General features: G+C 52.7%; 1 protein-coding gene across 3 annotated transcripts in view; it reads right to left on the reverse strand.

Annotated features, from left to right (window-relative positions):
- LIMS1 (LIM zinc finger domain containing 1) overlaps nt 1–16,185 on the reverse strand; it is a 73,597-nt gene that overhangs the window by 23,550 nt on the left and 33,862 nt on the right. Inside the window, exon 1 of one of the 3 annotated variants that reach the window (XM_064481765.1) lies at nt 11,303–11,453. The exons of the other annotated variants lie outside the window; for them this stretch is intronic. Within the exon in view, the coding sequence (XP_064337835.1) occupies nt 11,303–11,412 (110 nt within the window). The 5' untranslated portion in view covers nt 11,413–11,453. Of the gene's footprint in view, nt 1–11,302; nt 11,454–16,185 lie in introns of those variants that run through there. 3 annotated transcript variants of the gene reach the window in all.

Consider the following 16,185-nt stretch of genomic DNA (forward strand, 5'->3'; position numbering starts at 1 on the left):
ATGGACAAGAGGAAGTGGAGAAACTAAAAAGTTTGGTTTTTTGATAACTTTTAAAAGGTTTCTTTTCTTTCATTAACTTCAAATTTTGCAAAGCACAAACAGAAAGGTGAGGAACTACTTTAGCTATGGTGCCTTAGCTTTCCCAGTGCAATAAGGAGACTTGAGGTCACCCGCAGGGGACGAGGCAGTGAAGTTGTGACGGTGCATCTGTTCCATGTGTGTCTAGCTGTTCCTTGGCTTCTGGTCCGTCCAGTCCTCCTCTCTCCCCATGGGGCCCACTGCCCACAAAATAAACTGGGATCTGACAGCGGTTTGCAGGGTTAGGGAGAAAGCTCTCAGCTCAGTGCCTTTAGCCCTTCTCAGGAAGAGGGATCCTGCAGATCTGGCAGGAGGCTAACTGCAGTGGTCATGACCACGGGGAGGCAGACCTGCCCAGTCCTTGACAGCTTCTCGTGGAGTTGCTGCTCTGGGAGAGTGGCTGTCCCCACCTCCCCAGGGCTGCTGCAGGAGACTCCCTGTGTGGGGTCCTGAGGGCAGGGCGGCTTCGGCTCTGCCCACCTCCCTACTCCCAGCCAGTCAGCCTTGGAGGGAGATACCTTACAAGGGCTTCCTGGCTCCCTCCCTGCACAAAGGCTCCCCACAAGCTCAGATCCTTCACATACTTCCCACTCCTACCTCCCAGTGCCCTGTTCCCGGCAGCCAAACCCTTGCTGTCCAACCTTGTCAGAGTGAATGACTTTGACTTTACAGTGAACCTTCCCCATTCAAATGACTCTGTGGCTTTTCTCTCCTGATTGAACCTGGATCTCTACCAGAGGCCAAAGTTGATTGGCTACTCTCAAGCCCACGGCCCTGACCCAGTAACAGACACACGACTCACTCAGCACCTGCACCCGAAACTGGGAAGGACGGGGAGTGGGTCACATTGTAAAAGGTCATTCGCTGGGTGTCCAGGTCAACTCCCCACCTTTGCTCCTGCAGGACAGAGGCCACTGATGGACTCCCTGTTCAGCCCGCAGGACAGGAACGGGCGGCCCCCCCAGGACCCGCTCTGTCAGCACCCTGGTTCCAGGGACACGTCTGGGGATTCCTGGAATATTTCCACACTGGGTGCTGCCCAGACAGGGATCCTCTTTGTTTCAGTCTCAAGAATCAAGCGGAGAACAAAGGGAACCCCCACCCTCTGGAGCACCCGACGTGCGACCCCTTGCTGTGCACAGACAGGATGAGGGTTCCAGGTGGCTTCACTGTGGTTGTCCCTGAGCTCCCCTGCCGGACGAGAACACACTTTGACACAGCCCTGGGATTCAGAGACCTCTGCTCACCGCCCCGCCTGGGCCTGTCAGTCACCTAGGGTCAGTGGCCGAGGACACGACCCTGGGGGGTGGGGGGTTCTGAGCCTCCCGCCTTCTGAGTGGTCAAAATCTACAATGTAACTGTGATCCTCAGAACAATTTCTGTCACAAAATGACCTTGAAGAGGGGAGACCTTGTCTTGTTACCGCTTCTCCTTCCTCACCAGCTACCTGGCCCTCAGTCCCCGTCAGATAAAGGCCAGACAGGCAGGACATGAGGGTCTCTGCAAGGTGAACGGGTGGAGCCAAACAGTGGGTGGCGGAGTCGGGCCTGTCACTGCGCCCCCTCCCCTTCCGGACGTCCTGGCAGAAGCCAGTCTGTCCCTCAAACAGGCCAGCAGCTGTCCTCCCATCCGTCCGGCAGCCAGAGAGTTCTGTCCATCCGGCCTGCACCAGCCCTCCCCACTGCCCACCTCCCACCTCAGCCACCAACCTCCAAAACAGACACTGAGAGAAAGGAGAAACCACTACGCCAGCTGTGAAACTTCCCTCTAAATCTAAAAGGGTCTCCAGATAAAGTTTATTTAAACAAGCATGGGGAGGGCACAGAGGGAGATCTTACACCAGTGAGGATGACAGAAGAACCAGTAAAACACGGCTGCCCAGCAGTACCAGGCAGAAGCTGAGGTTGTGGAACAGAGAAAACTGCTTTCATCACTTACTTGCACAGAAAGCAGACTTCGAGAGTGATCTGATGGGGACCGGTGCAGGGTGGGTCCAGGGAATGACCATGGCCCTGAAGCGTGGAGGGCGTTAAACATGGTCTGGGAGGCTGGCAGGCTGGCCGGCTGGCGGGCGTGGATGCAGGTCTGGAGGGCTGCCCGGACTGAGGCTGCTGTCAGAGACGAGGACGTGGTCCAGGGTTGCGGTGGCTCTGGGTCGAGGGGCCATGCTGCTGGGCGGTGCGAGGAACCACGAAGTGACCGCAGGTGGTCAGGATCTCCATTATTACGGGGAAGCTGCTGTGACGGGGGACACAGGGTCCCCAGAAACAGTCTCCGAGTGGCTGGGCCCTCAGACGGCCTGCCCTTCGGCCAAGGCAAAGGGTGCACATGCCCCTGACGGTGACACAGGCACCTGGGCCCCTGGGTGAGGAGGCCCCACTGCCCCCTCACCAACGGGGAAAGAGGCCGAAACAGAGAACACGGGAATCCGTCTGACAGCTCCCAGAACTCGTCTGCTGATGTCAGCTTCCTTTCGGGATCCTCTCTGTTTTTATTCAGCAAATGTTTACTGAAGCCCAGCCGTAAAGTCATAAATGCAAGAGAATCAGGGGCGAGCGGGGTGGGAGGAAATGAAGGTGCCCGTGGGGGTGCCGGCCGTGTTGGCCACAGATGGAAGCGCAGACCTGGGCAGAGGGAGACCCGGGCCCACGCGGCTCTGCTCCAGGCACTGCCCTCGATCGCTCCTCCCCAGGGACCCCCACCCCTAGTTTTGCTGAGCTCTCTGACGGGGCCCTGACGTTTGATTGTCAGTGGTCACCTCTGTGTGGCCCAGCTTCAGCAAGAATCCTGCCATGTCAGCTAAGCCAGCACCGCTCCTCCTCCAGATGTGGTCACTCTCTGTGTCTGGTCACCTCCTCAGCCTCCCACCACCCCTGGGGATGTCTGGTCGACCAGGCCTGTCTTCGGCAGGAATCCTGGGAGGTCACTTTAGCCAGAAACCGACCCCCCAGCCCATGTTTCCTCTCAGTAATTTTCCACCCACTGACCCCACCTTCCCCTTGGCTGCAAATCCTTACCTCCCCTTGTTGTGTTTGGAGTAGAGGCCCCACTCCTGCCGCAGTGGCCCCGGCACCCATCCGGGGGTCCTGGACACAGTCCGCCTTACTGCTCTTTAGCGGGGGCTGCAAATTTTTTTCTTTGACAGTGTTTGCGCCCATGTGTAACCCCCTCCCTCCCAAGTCCAGGCTGGATGTACTGACCGGCTTCTAAAGATACAACTGCTGAAGTGACAAGAGGTCACTTCTGAGATCAGGACCTACAGCACCCGGGCTCCCGCCCCTCTCTGGGGCCACCTGCCCCATAATGGCGATGTCATCAAAGACCCACAGCCAGAGGCGCTGGGCGGTGCTGAACCTGGATTCCTGGCCCGAGGCCCTGGGAGATGACACACAGTGATTGCCTGAAGCCTGTGGTCGGCAAGTCCGGACCCACAGGTCACACCGGGCTCCCCGTCTGCTTTTTCTACATACAGTTTAGCTGCAACATGTGCACTTACCCATTTCCTCCGGCCGCATTCACACAACACAGGCTGAGCGGTGGTGACACAGCCCGCAAAGCCTGAAATGTATATCACCTGGCCCTTCACATCTGCCAACTCCCTCTGTCCTCAGCACCAGGTAATCGGTCAGTCAATGCCCTTGTTTCTCTGGCATCGTGGGCAGCCCTCCCGCAGTGCAGTGGCTTTTGAGTATCTCTGTCCCCTGCCTTTTCCTCCACATGCTAACTATGTTAGCAAAGAACAAACGTTTTGATCAACTTCACATCCCCAGCCCTGGCTCGAGGCAGGACCGTGCCCTTGTGGACTGAACCAGAAGCCGAGGCAAAGGAGCTTTACAGCCCCGGGCAGGAAACTCCCAGCCAACAAGGCATCCTCTAAATAAAGCACAACAACAAATCAGGAGAAGCCACAACGACGGTTTGTGCTGAACAGCTAATATCTTCGGTTGAATCTATTTCAAAGGTATTTGTGGACCACACACACAAAGGGTGATTCCACATCCAGAGAAAATTCTGATCTTGCATACTGGCTGTACTTTTATAAAAACCCCATTGCTCACAATACGCGTAGCATCAGTTTATCTCCAACACTTCCAGGACTATCCTCATTAATTTTTACCATGAAACATAGAATATATTTTCTTGTACCTGGAAATGTTACTGAAATTTTCCAAAACACAGCAGAATTTGAGTTCTGTCCCAACCAATTTTCTATGTGAGAACTGAGAACCAAAGTTAGAGCAGAAAGTCTCAGACATCAGCCCTGGTTCAGGACAGCCTCCTGCCTGTCCAGTTGCCCCCTGCTCTGTTTGCTGGGCTAGGAGGACAATATTTAGGCAAGATAAAAAGCTGGATATTCCTGCAATGTTTAATTTTAAGTAATATATTCATTATGACACAAAGACGTAATTTTTAAGGTTTTTTAACCTAGATATTCTCTCTGGCAAATATCTACGAATTATCTATGAGGCAGAAAAATTCCATTTTTGTTTCAACAGGCATCACAGGAGGTTACTCTTGGTGAATTTTTAACTTCTAAGATACAGTCAAGTGTATTCAGACCTTCCAGGTAGGAAGTCTTAACCCTGAAACCCAAGTGAAGCCTAAGTGTTGTGGTTAAGAGATAACATTCGGAACATACGACACTCTGCGTCCAGCCCCGTTCAAATCCCAAATCACCAGTCCTGGGTCTCGAGGAGTCCTCTCCCTTTCCTGAGAAAAGGAAGACACCCCGAATCCCCAGGACCCTGGTGAGGACCCTGTAAGGCTGTAAGACACTCACCTGCCAGAAAAGCAAGAAACGGTCAAGAGAGACCAAGCGGTTTTAAAAAATAATTCGAGTTTATGTGGAAAATATTTATTAATAATCTTATTGACGGGAGTGGGGCGTGGGTTGGGGAAAGATTTCCTAAATAGGAAACAGAAGGCACAAGCTTTACATAAAAGAAAAAGATCAAAAAAGTATCCAAAAAAATTTTCAAAAGGCATTTATAAAAATGAGAAGACAAGCCACAGACTGGGAGGAGACATTTGCAAAATCTGTATCTGACAAAGGACTTGTATCTAGAATATGTAAAGCATTGCTTCAACCAAGAAACAACTCAATGAAAGACGGGCAAATACCCGAACGGACATTTTGCCAAAGAAGACACAGAACTGCAGATAAGCGCATTAAATGATACTTGACTTCATGAGTCATCAGGGAAATGCAAACAAAACCACTAAGAGGTAGCAGGACTCTCCCCTCAAATGACCAAAACTGGAAAAAAACCATGCCAAGTGTTGGCGAGGATGTGGAGGGAACAGAACCCTCCAACGCTGCTGGTGGGAACGTAAATGGTACGACCTCTCTGGAAAACGGTTTAGCCCTTTCTCAAAACATTAGGTAGGTGCTGCCAAACACCGAGCCATTCACCAAGAGGAATGAAAACTCGTCCGCACAGGACTTGTACATGGAGGGGAAATGGCCAAAATCTGGAAATCGCTCCACCATCAACCAACAAATGCCATAAATCTATAACCAGAAGCTGAGGCAGCAATAAAACCAAGGACAAATCTTAAAATAGTTACACTGAGTTAAAGCGGCCGAAGGAAAAGACAGAGTCCGCTCCCGAATTATCCTGTTCACACAACAGCCGGCAAAGTGCAGGCGCATCCAGAGTGACAGACAGCACATCGCAGAGGCCGGGGGCGCGGGGCCAGGAGCACGCGCTGCCTCGACTGCGCCGGAGCACCACTGCGCACCTGCCACAGCCGATCAGCCTGCACTTCAGCATGGCCTTTACCCTTTATACACGACTGTAGGAAAGGTCACTGTTGTGGGTTGAATTCTGTTCCTACAAAGAAATGCTGAAGTCTTGACCCTGGTACCTGTGAAAAGGACCTTATTTGAAAATAGATCTAATTAAGGTACAAGTTGCAGTCACACTGGAGCAGGTGGGCCTGAATCCAACATGACTGGTGTCCTTACAAGAGGAGACAGAAAGGACACACACAAAGGAGGCCACGTGGAGACTCAGCCACTCGATGAGAGAGGCAGAGGTGGGGTGATGCTCCCACAAGGCTGACACAGCTGGTGGCCAACACCAGAGGCTGGAGGACGTAGGAGGGAGCCCCTACGGCTCTCAGGGGCTGATGCACTGATATCTGACCTTGAGTTCCAAAAGAGCAAGATGATAAACTTCAGTCCTCTGAAGCCTCCCAGTGTGTACTTGTTCCTGGTGGTACCTGTTACTCTGTGGTACTTGTTACACCACCTCTACGAAACTAACATAACCACTGTTTTATATCACATGAAACACATATAATGATTGTTTCTAAAAACAGATTTTCCATATAAGAGAATACTTGTGTCTCAAGTTCGTTTCAATCACAGAACGGCCACTGGATTGCACAGAAACACAGTAAGTGGCTGTGTTTCCAAGATACATAAACACACATAAAAATACACAACACTGCTTCACTCTAACAGCATCTGCCCAATGTAATGCAGGGGAGCACAAGTTTAACCATCTGTTAAGCTTTTCGTTTTTATAAGTGATTCACAACTGATCTTTCAAGTTTTTTTTTAACCAATAGGAAAGCAATTATAGTGATTAAAATCCTGGCATTTTACTGTCACAGTCAATCATCTGGAAGGTGTGGTGTGAGCTGACGGCTGGTGTACACGCTGACTGGGCTGAGAGAGGTCCCTCCAGAGCGCGTCTGCGCTGCGCAGACATAGGACATGAGCTCGCCTAAAGGCTCCTCTTCCTCCAGCTGCCCTTTCACACACACGGATTTTAGCGTGAACGCTAGCTTTAATTTCAGCATATACCCCCTCAACTCTACGGATGTATTTCAGGTGATAGAGAGGAAAACATTTCCCTTTGGAAAACAAGCCCCCAAAACTACCAAAGAAGAAAAAACAAATGGTCCTCATCCATCCTTGGGAAACATGTCCATCTGTGGCACTGCGCGTGAATTAAGTTAATCTCTCAGGTGAGGGAAGCAGAGTAAAGGGGGTTTAGTCTGGAATAAACAAGGCACCTCGACACCGGCGTGGCTTCATTGCTTCAGGGAGGAGAGGACTTTAAGCGGGGCGGCCACCAGTCCTTGGGGGACGGGGAGGCCTGTGGTCTCCATTCAGGGGCACGGGATGGGGAGGCTGTAAACCCATCACTCCAACATGAACCCTGTGCGTTACACCCTGTACCACTTTTTAAATCGAGATAAAAACAGACACAGGACGAGTGCGGCTGGGGAGTGCGGCTGCCGGCCTGATGCATTTATGTGCTGCGTTAGCTGACACCTCTGTCACATCACGATTATTTCCCTTTCGCAGTGAGAGCAATGAAGATTTAGTCTCTTAGCACCTTCGAAGACTGAACAGGCTATTGTGGACTGTAACCACTGCACTGTGTGTTAGATCTCCAGAATGTGCTCATCCTCTAGTTCAAGTTCGTACCTTCAACCACCGCCCCAGCCCCAGGGACCCCTATTCTACTCTGTTTTTCAATTCCACATGAGAGGAAGAACACAGGGTCCGCCTTTCTCTGACTCAGTTCACTCAGCACAGCACGTCGGAGTCAGCCTGGGAGACGCAGGCGGCAGATTCCCCCACCTCACAGCCGAGAGAGCGCTCCACAGGTGTGTGTGGGTGACGCCCTCAAACACACGGGAAGTGTCACCACCTTTCAGAAAGCAAGGCCGGCCAACGGACACCTCTGCGGGGCGGTGAGGCGACGCGCCCGCCAGCTGCGCCACCGTCAGGAGGACGGAGTGTGCCCTCACTGAGCCGTGAAGTAACGAGCCGACAAGACGGCAAAGGTGTAGTTTTAACCCTAATTGTGTAACAGGCTCTATTTCTAAACCTAAAGTATAAATACCGGTTTTTCAGTCAAAAGATAGGCCCCCAAATGACCAGCACACACGTTTGAAGACCTGCCCTCCGGCCATCCCACCCGCCTAGACGCTGAAGCCAGGACGGGACAGAGTGACAAGCCGAACTGTGGTCACAGCCCCGACGGGCTCAGTCTGGGTGGAGACCTGATCCAAGTTTCCTCCTGTCAACCCACTCTGGGCAACCCTGCAGCCTGAAAATGATTCCATCCCACATCTAGAAAGACGGGAGCTCCAAGCTTATTTAAATGATTAACTCTGGTCCCGGGCGGTCCGGGCTGTCCGGAAAATCCATTCTCCCCAGTGAAGAGCTGCGCCCTGCTGCACTGAGGCCACTCTGCAGGGGCACCTCCTCTGTTGCAGTCAGTCACACAGGCAAAATCAACCCACTGGGAGGGACAGACCCCAGGGCCTTATCTGACCTGGGGACCAGGCCAGAGGGAGGGACTGTCTGCGGTCACTGCCCAGACACCCTGCCCCTGACAGCATGCATGCGGGGCTCCAGAACGGCTCTGCTGACCAATCCCAGGTTCATGGAATTTCCCATCAGAGATATTCTCGTATTCTTTTTCAACTATTTGAAAAATATAAAAAATCCACCCCCAGCTCGTGGCTACACAGGAAGAGGCAGATTAGGCCTAAGGCTCAGGGGTCGCCAGCCCCTGGCCAGCGAAGGCCTCAATTCTGAGCTGTCCCCAGTCAGGTACCTCCAATCCTGTGTGTCTGAGGCAGAGCCAAGGTGATGGGGGACACTGAGGGTATAACTTAGATGGTATTTTTGGGCATCAAACGTTTCAGGAAGAAGGGGCCCACGCCTGCAAAGGTGTGAGGGACAGGCCCTGAGCCCCGGGTGTGCAACAGTGAGGGCATCTCTGACCTGAGCCCATGGGGGAAGTGGGACCACCCGGCCAAGCCCGTCCCCAAGAGAAGGGACGACACCACCACCACCTGCACGCAGAGCATCCTCACAGCTACCTTCATGGAGGAAGGGAACTTCCAGGAGCCTCTCAGGCTCTCAGGTTCTGGCCAAACTCAAGGGCACGTCCTACAGCGAGGGAGGACAAAGGCCCCAGGATGCTTCCTCCTGCTGTGACAGGAACAGCCATGACTCCCCTCCAGTACAGTGGATAAAAAGTAGCTTCAGGTTGTATTCAATGCTTTAAAACTTTAAAGTAAAAACCGACAGAGCCAGCGTTTTCCACGAACAATGCCTTTCACACACCTCTGTTCTAAGAAGTTTCGGTTTGAGCCGGAAGCACTCTCATGACCCTTGGTGCTCTTTAAATACTTGTATGCTGCTTCAGAGCAGTCTTCAATTTAAACTTGAAAGAAAAGTGTTTTCAGGCAGGGGGCATAGCCCTTCTTAGTCTCTGACCTTTTTTGCTAGAATCCAGAAACAGGTCAAGAGGGCGGCACATGGGTGAGGAGGAAGCCGGTGACAAGGGGTGGGGGGGTGGGTTCTGTGTGACATCGAGGCTCCAGAGGCGTCTGAGGTCACACGTACAAAGTCAAGTGCAGCTCCAGGAGCAACACCTGCTGGTGACCCTCCAGGCCCTGAGCCCCGGGGGCCTCTCTGCTTAGCACACAGTAGGCACCCAAAGTTAGCTGGATAACAAACACCCTGCTCACTAAGTTGGGGGGGAGACTGATATGAGATAACACGCTCAAAATGGTAGTGATTTTTATCCTTGTTTTAAAGAGGAACCACCTGCCCGACATAGGGGCCCTGAACCGGGTGCGTCTAACCTCGAAGTCCCTACCCTCCTGTTCCTATTAGCTGACTTCATACTGAAAACGGGTTTCCTATAAAACTAGGGGAAAACCTTGCCTCTCTAAATCGATAAAAAGTCTCCTTTTCCTACCTAAGTTCACAGTCCTAAAATAAGGAAAATGGTCACTTTCTCTGCACGGGACAGAGACACGCAGAAACCTAAGTCCCTTCCTATGGCCAGGGAACCACATCACCAGAATGCGTGAACAATTATGTCTCCTTAACGCAGTGGAACAAGCAACACTCCTTAAGAATGGCTCCCCTGTTGTAATTTAAACTCTAGGTAAAAGAAAACAGTCTCGTTGTTTCAGAGGCCATTACAAGTACACAAATGACCACTTCCTCGGACGTTTACGTAGTTTCACTCATGGGTACTTTTGTTACTGTCTGAAGATAAGTAAAAGGTGCCCGCTCTCAAATGTCATTCGACATATTTTATTTTTTTTTAAAAAGTAAACTCCTTAGGACCCCAAGTCTGAAATTGAAACCGTTTTCAGTAACTTTTTGCTCTTGGATCAAGGGCGGATTGGAGTCCATTTCAGGCCCACCAGCCCATCTCATCTTCAAGAGTCAGGATCCTCACTAAACCTCATGCTGGAAATCTACAACAAGTCAAATTCCGAAGCTTTAAACTTCCGTCCAGTCCAGTAGCCGAGACACCTGATGCAGCAGGAAATACATTCCAATAATGTCGGGACCAACACCAGTCCTTCAGTACTACTGTTCTCTTCAAATAGTAGTAAAGAGCTGATCGTTTTCAAATAAACGTTTCCCTCCCAAAGTACACTTCCTGGAGTAGACACAAATTTAATATACGTTTAAAAGCACTTCCTTTTCACTTTTGTCCCTGTTAAACTTAAAAAGAGAACTTAAAATAAACTCTAAAAATGAATTTATAGGAGAAAGAGCAATCATATATAACGTATATACCCCTCCCACCACCTAAGTGGACGACTTAAACACGTGACTCAAGGGTCCACAGCACAAGGGCCACCAGGCACAGGTAACAGGAGGAGGGTCCCCACCGCAGCACCTGTCACCGCAGACAACTGCAGCCCCACCGACAACACAGCACAGAAACCGACAGCTTAATGGGCTAAAAAAATTCAATAGCTGTAACAAAAACTAAAATCGTGTTGTTTTAGGCAAATTAACATTGAACACAGAACACCCTGAACCATTTCAGGTAGGAAGGTCTCCACGTTTTGGATGCCTGCCCTCCTTCCCCGGTTACGTTCAAAGGTTACTCTTCAGTCTTCTGTTAAACCCACTTTAACAACAAAGAATCCTCTGAAAACAGCCCGGACCCCCACCCAAAACAACACAAACTACCCTCACCACCAAGCCCAGGAAATGCGTCCTATAAGCATCTTTAAACTGAAGAGAGAGTTGTGGGCAGTTTGAAATATCCCCCGGTGACTCTCGTTTGTAAAGATGTTACAAGACTGCCGGTCTGGGGAGCGCGGCCGCGACAGGTAGGGATGCTGTGGGCCCGGTTGGGGGGGTGGAGGGGGGGTGCTGCTTGTTCCAGGTGTGCGGCTCCCCCGGGCCGCGCTGGTCCCCCGCCCCGCTCACCTGCGCGCCGCCTCCTCTCCGGGCACGCGGGGCCGCAGGCTGTCCGGCCGCGCCCGCCGCCGCCGGTACAGGCCCGACTCCGAGAGCTCCTTGAGCCGCAGGGCCGTCATGTCCCCGCGCGGCGGGCGGACTCGGCGCGTCCCTGCCGGCGGCCGCGCACCTGACGGGGAGGGGCCCGGCGCTTCCTGCTTGCCGGCGCCCCGCCCTCCCCGCGGGCACCTGGGGGCCGCTCACGTGCTCGCCCGGGGCCGAGCCGCTGCGGTCAGCGGCCGCGCTCCTTCCTTTCCAGCCGTTCCAGCGTCACTGCGAGCGAGACCTGGGCTCAGCGCTCCAGCAGGTGATGGATGACTCAGGGAGGGTCCTGCCCTGCCCTGTTGGCCGGGAAACCCATTAACATTTCACACGCAGCTGGCGACTGACAGAAGTGCCTGGTCATCGTGAGCTCTTTGGGGCATTTTCCTTAAAAAAAAAAACAACGCACATTCTAACGGGAAGCAGTCGAAGTCCTCCCTCTCACCGCGGTACTCTAAACTCCTCCTTAGGAGGAAGGAAGTGTCTTTTTCCCTCCCCCATTAAATCTTACTCAAAAATTCACAACTGAGAGGAAGGTGGTTTCTTCTACCAACCCCCATTCAGTGACTTAACGAACCCTCACCGCCCACTCGGAGCAGCCCCCTCTCCAAAGACGCGCGCCTCCCGGGAGCACTCCTCCGCCCCAAGGTGCCAGGGTGCCTTCGCAGCCCGTTCATCTCCACGTGTGGCCGGCGCGACCGCCGGCAAGTACGGCTCGGTTCTGCGGTGGGGGGGGGGGGGGGAGGGTGTCTGCAGGACGAGGACGGACGGCAGGGGCACGTCCTTGTCGCAGGCTCCAGGGGACGCGCGCACCAGCAGCCGGCGGACTCAGCCCTGCTGGGTGCAAGTCAGCACAGCTGACCAAGGGCTGGCTCTCGGCCGGCAGTGCGACTTGCGGTGCAGTCCTTTCTCTTGGAGTGAAGTGTCAGCTCTGCCCTCCCGGAGTCCCCTCAGGCGACAGGAGCACAGAGGTGGGTCTGCGTGTTCTTTTCACACCAAGAGTTATCAGTGAATGTCCCCTCCTTTGGAAGTTACCTGTATTAGAAATTCAAAACTTAAGGCGCCCTTGCCTCCGGAGGAAGGACTGCAGGGACCCCAGGTGCTGGGTCCCCTTGGGGCTGGTCCGGCACTCTGGTTCCCCCGCCCCAAAGGAAACACAGCTCCTACAGCTGCCATCAAAATGTGACACGTTTTTTAAAGAAAATGCAGGGGGAAAATTAGTAATTTTATTACCACACTAGATATAATTAGTGATGCAACATGTGAAAAAAAAAAATTCAGTGCCAGAGGTCTCTCTCTCCTGGGAGGACACACACACTGCATCTGGGGCCTGAGGCCTCCGGACGCAGCACAGGACGGCTGGTCACTGACATGCCCCTTTGTAGCTCCCTGGGCTTTGAATTCCTGCCCACTCAAAAATAAATGGGAATAATTCAGAAGATTTAATATACCTTCCATACAAAGTTCGAGGATCCTACTGAAAAATACAGAAAAGTTTAAAGTTTATAGTAATAGGAACATATAAAATTAGGGTTCCGAAAGCATCTGATTCTTGCATTTGTGTCATGACAGGTGAAAAACTCAAGAGAAACAAGAACCAATTTTTTTTAAACTCTAGGCATCAAAACAGAATGGATGCCTGATGAATAAAACTCAAATTAATTGTAGCCACTGCAAACACAGAAACCTCAATACTGAGTATGACGTTTCTACAGGAAAATGTAAATAAGAGCTTGATTTTTAAGAGAGATTTGAAGAGTGACGCAGTGAACTGCGAAGGAAGAAGAGCTTGGGAGCCAGTAAAGGTGGCAACACAGGAAACCCCTAACTGCGTAGGAGGAATCCTGCTTTGACGAGTCTAAGGTTAAATGGATGTGAACAGAAAAAAAAGTTACGTGAAACAAGCCGAAACATCTGCCCTCTGACTTTGAAAATGGCCAGCCGTGCTGACAAACAGGAGTTTCAGTAAATCCACGCTTACATTCTATCGAAATTGTCACAACTGCGTAAAATTAAATCCTGGGGCTTTGGGCAAAGGTCTCTAACCACTGTTGTTTTGCTGACAGCACAGAGGTGAGAGAGGAGGCCGTCTTCTCCCCAGACCTCCCTCCACGCACTGAGCAGTCCTGTGCACCCAGGGAGCTAGCGCTTCCAGGAAGGACGGCTCCCCCAACCCCCGCGGCTCAGGCTCAGGGAGGGGGTGGGGGCAGGAAGGGCCCACGTCCCAGTCCCCAGATAGCCCCCTTTCATGTTGCCCTGTGGAAGCACAGTTATCGTTTGTGCCTGAACCTTGGATCAGGCCTACTTAAAATGAGTTTTGGACGGAAATGTTAGCTATCTTGACTGCGGTGGTTTCATGGGTGTACATATCTATCAAAATTCACCGGACTGTACATCTGAAACGTATGTAGCTTACTGTACAGGAACCAGACCACAATAAAGGTGTTAAAATGAAATGAGTTTGAGTTTCAAAGAACTGTCGGGCATTTGTCGGTACAGAGGGAGGCCTGGTGGTCTCATTTCAGCTCCGGGAACAGAAATGCTCATTTCAGCTCCGGGAACAATCTCCGAGGCCGGTGTGGGCTCCGGCTCAGGGCGGGTTCCCTACTCCCGCCCCCCACCCCCACACAGGGCCTCACTCCCACACAGCGCCCCCCTCACCACAGAGCCCACCCCTCCTTGGTCATGGTCACAGCCAGGACAGAGGCTCACTACCGTCCCTGCCAGGCCCAACGCCGCCGGTTCTCGGACACTGGCTCACAAAAGCTGTTGTGGGGGCACCTCGCCCCACTCCATGGCAGGTCCGTGAACTTGATGACGTGTATTCACATCTGTCCCCCGTGGGCCCTCCTGGAACCTGTGCTCTGGCTCCCAGCGTCACAGGACGTCGGGTCCAACTCCGTGTCATCAGCACAGCCGGCATTTCTTCCGCAGGTTTGAAACTCTTGGTGGAAATGACTGTACAGGATGGTCCGGGAGCATCTCACCAGGCCCCCATACTACAGGCTGGCCGCTGACCCCGTGAGTCTGATCAAAGTTAGTGACTCTCAGAAATGCACACGACCACATCCTGTTCCCATTTCAGGGACTGGCAGGTCCTTCAGGAGCCAAGAGATGGACTTACCCTGACCTCCCAATCAGCACCGATGCCTCCCTTCTCCCCAGAGCAGGACATCGGATCTCATCTGTTCATTTAATTCTAAGTTTCCCAGTGCCTGCGGGACAGACACTGACTCAGAAGAGTTCCTTCTGCCTCCCCTCAGTTCCTCTAAGCCTCCTAACTGATCTCTACCACTGGTCTCATTCGCCTCTAATACAGCCTCCAAATTTCAAAGAGTCCTTTCAACATGTAAACCGGTCAGGCGGGGTCCTGTGGGATGCCCTCCAGTGGCTCCCTGCGCCCACTCTGAGCTCCGTCCCAGGACAGACGTGGCCTCCTCTCCCCTCCTGCCCTCCTGCCGGACTGGACCTGAGTCCCCCACTCTGGACTCTGAGCACGGGTCCCCCTCATAAGAAGGCTCCAAGACCCTCGCCCTCTCTGTCCTCACCCACAGGCTCCGCCCGCCCTCCCCGAGCACCACAGGACGCTTGGCCACCACGTCTACACAGAAGTACAGGGCTCCATGTGTGTTCGCTAAGTGAGTTTGTTCTCTGGTTTATCGTTCAGCCAACCGACCCATCGATTTTAGGACCGGCATCACTTTATGGTGACGCTACTTTGAGATGAAAGCTCTGGAGCTCTAACACTGGCTTTGTTTTCTTGAAAACGCTTGACATCACCTAACGACTCTGAAAAGGCTCATACATTCCACTGCTTCGGAAAAATTAAGTTTCCTGTGAGACTGTAAAAACTCCAACCCTGCTTCTCTTTGAAGTTGAGCAACACCTTCCATAAGTTTGAACGCTTTCCATTTGGGACGAGAATTCAAAAAGCAGCCTCAACCTGACACCCCAGTTTCCAGGGTAAAGAAATCTGGTTAAACTTCAGCCTCTAAGACTGCCCATCAGTGTCGCTGAACTGCCACCGCCTCCCCGCGCGGGGCTGGGCTGCAGACGGGCCCCGGGCGGAGCTGGTCCAGGGCTGAGGGCTGCCCTCCCAGACGAGGAGCTCCGGGCCTGGGGACCGTCGGGTGGCTGTAGCTTCCAAGCCACTAATTTCCTTGTACGACACGCGGTGAGGGAGGAATGTTGTTTTGTAACTACTCTGAGTGTAATGGAAATGAATCTTTTTTCAGTTTAAATTTTATCTCATGAATAACCGTTTACAGGGAAGAGGACCATTTCTCTGAAAAGCACGAACATCCTTCCTCACCACGCCCAACACCTCATCTCCGAAGTGCGTCTTCCCAAGTGAGGCCTCTGGGGAGGCTCCGGGCCATCAGGGGAAGGATGGAGCGGGTGCTGGGCACAGACCTGCCCCCAGCAGCTCAAACTGCCATGTTTCTCACGAGCAGGTTCAAGTTCAAGTTCACCAGAGCAGCGTCTATGAGAAGGCAGAATCGACTGTCCAGGAAAACAGCGCAGAGTCCGAAAAAATCACCAAAAACTGGTCCCACTTGTAAGCGGATGACACTGCACTGCACTGCACTGTCTCCAAGCCCCTCTGAGTTTTCCTTTCATCCGCCATTCGGGAACTGACACGTCCCAGCGGGCAGGTGGGGACCTAAGGTGGGGGGGGTGTCCCCTCCCCAGCATAGGAACTGGGGCCCTGACAATGCCCCAGACTAACCCACTGTCCCCAGAGCTCTGCTCTGGAGAGGGGCTGGAGACGGGCGGCCAAGGTCCTGGAAGGAGCCCGAGGTCAGTCCTGT

Source organism: Camelus dromedarius, chromosome 33 (assembly GCF_036321535.1).
Source record: "Camelus dromedarius isolate mCamDro1 chromosome 33, mCamDro1.pat, whole genome shotgun sequence".
Lineage (NCBI taxonomy): Eukaryota > Metazoa > Chordata > Mammalia > Artiodactyla > Camelidae > Camelus > Camelus dromedarius.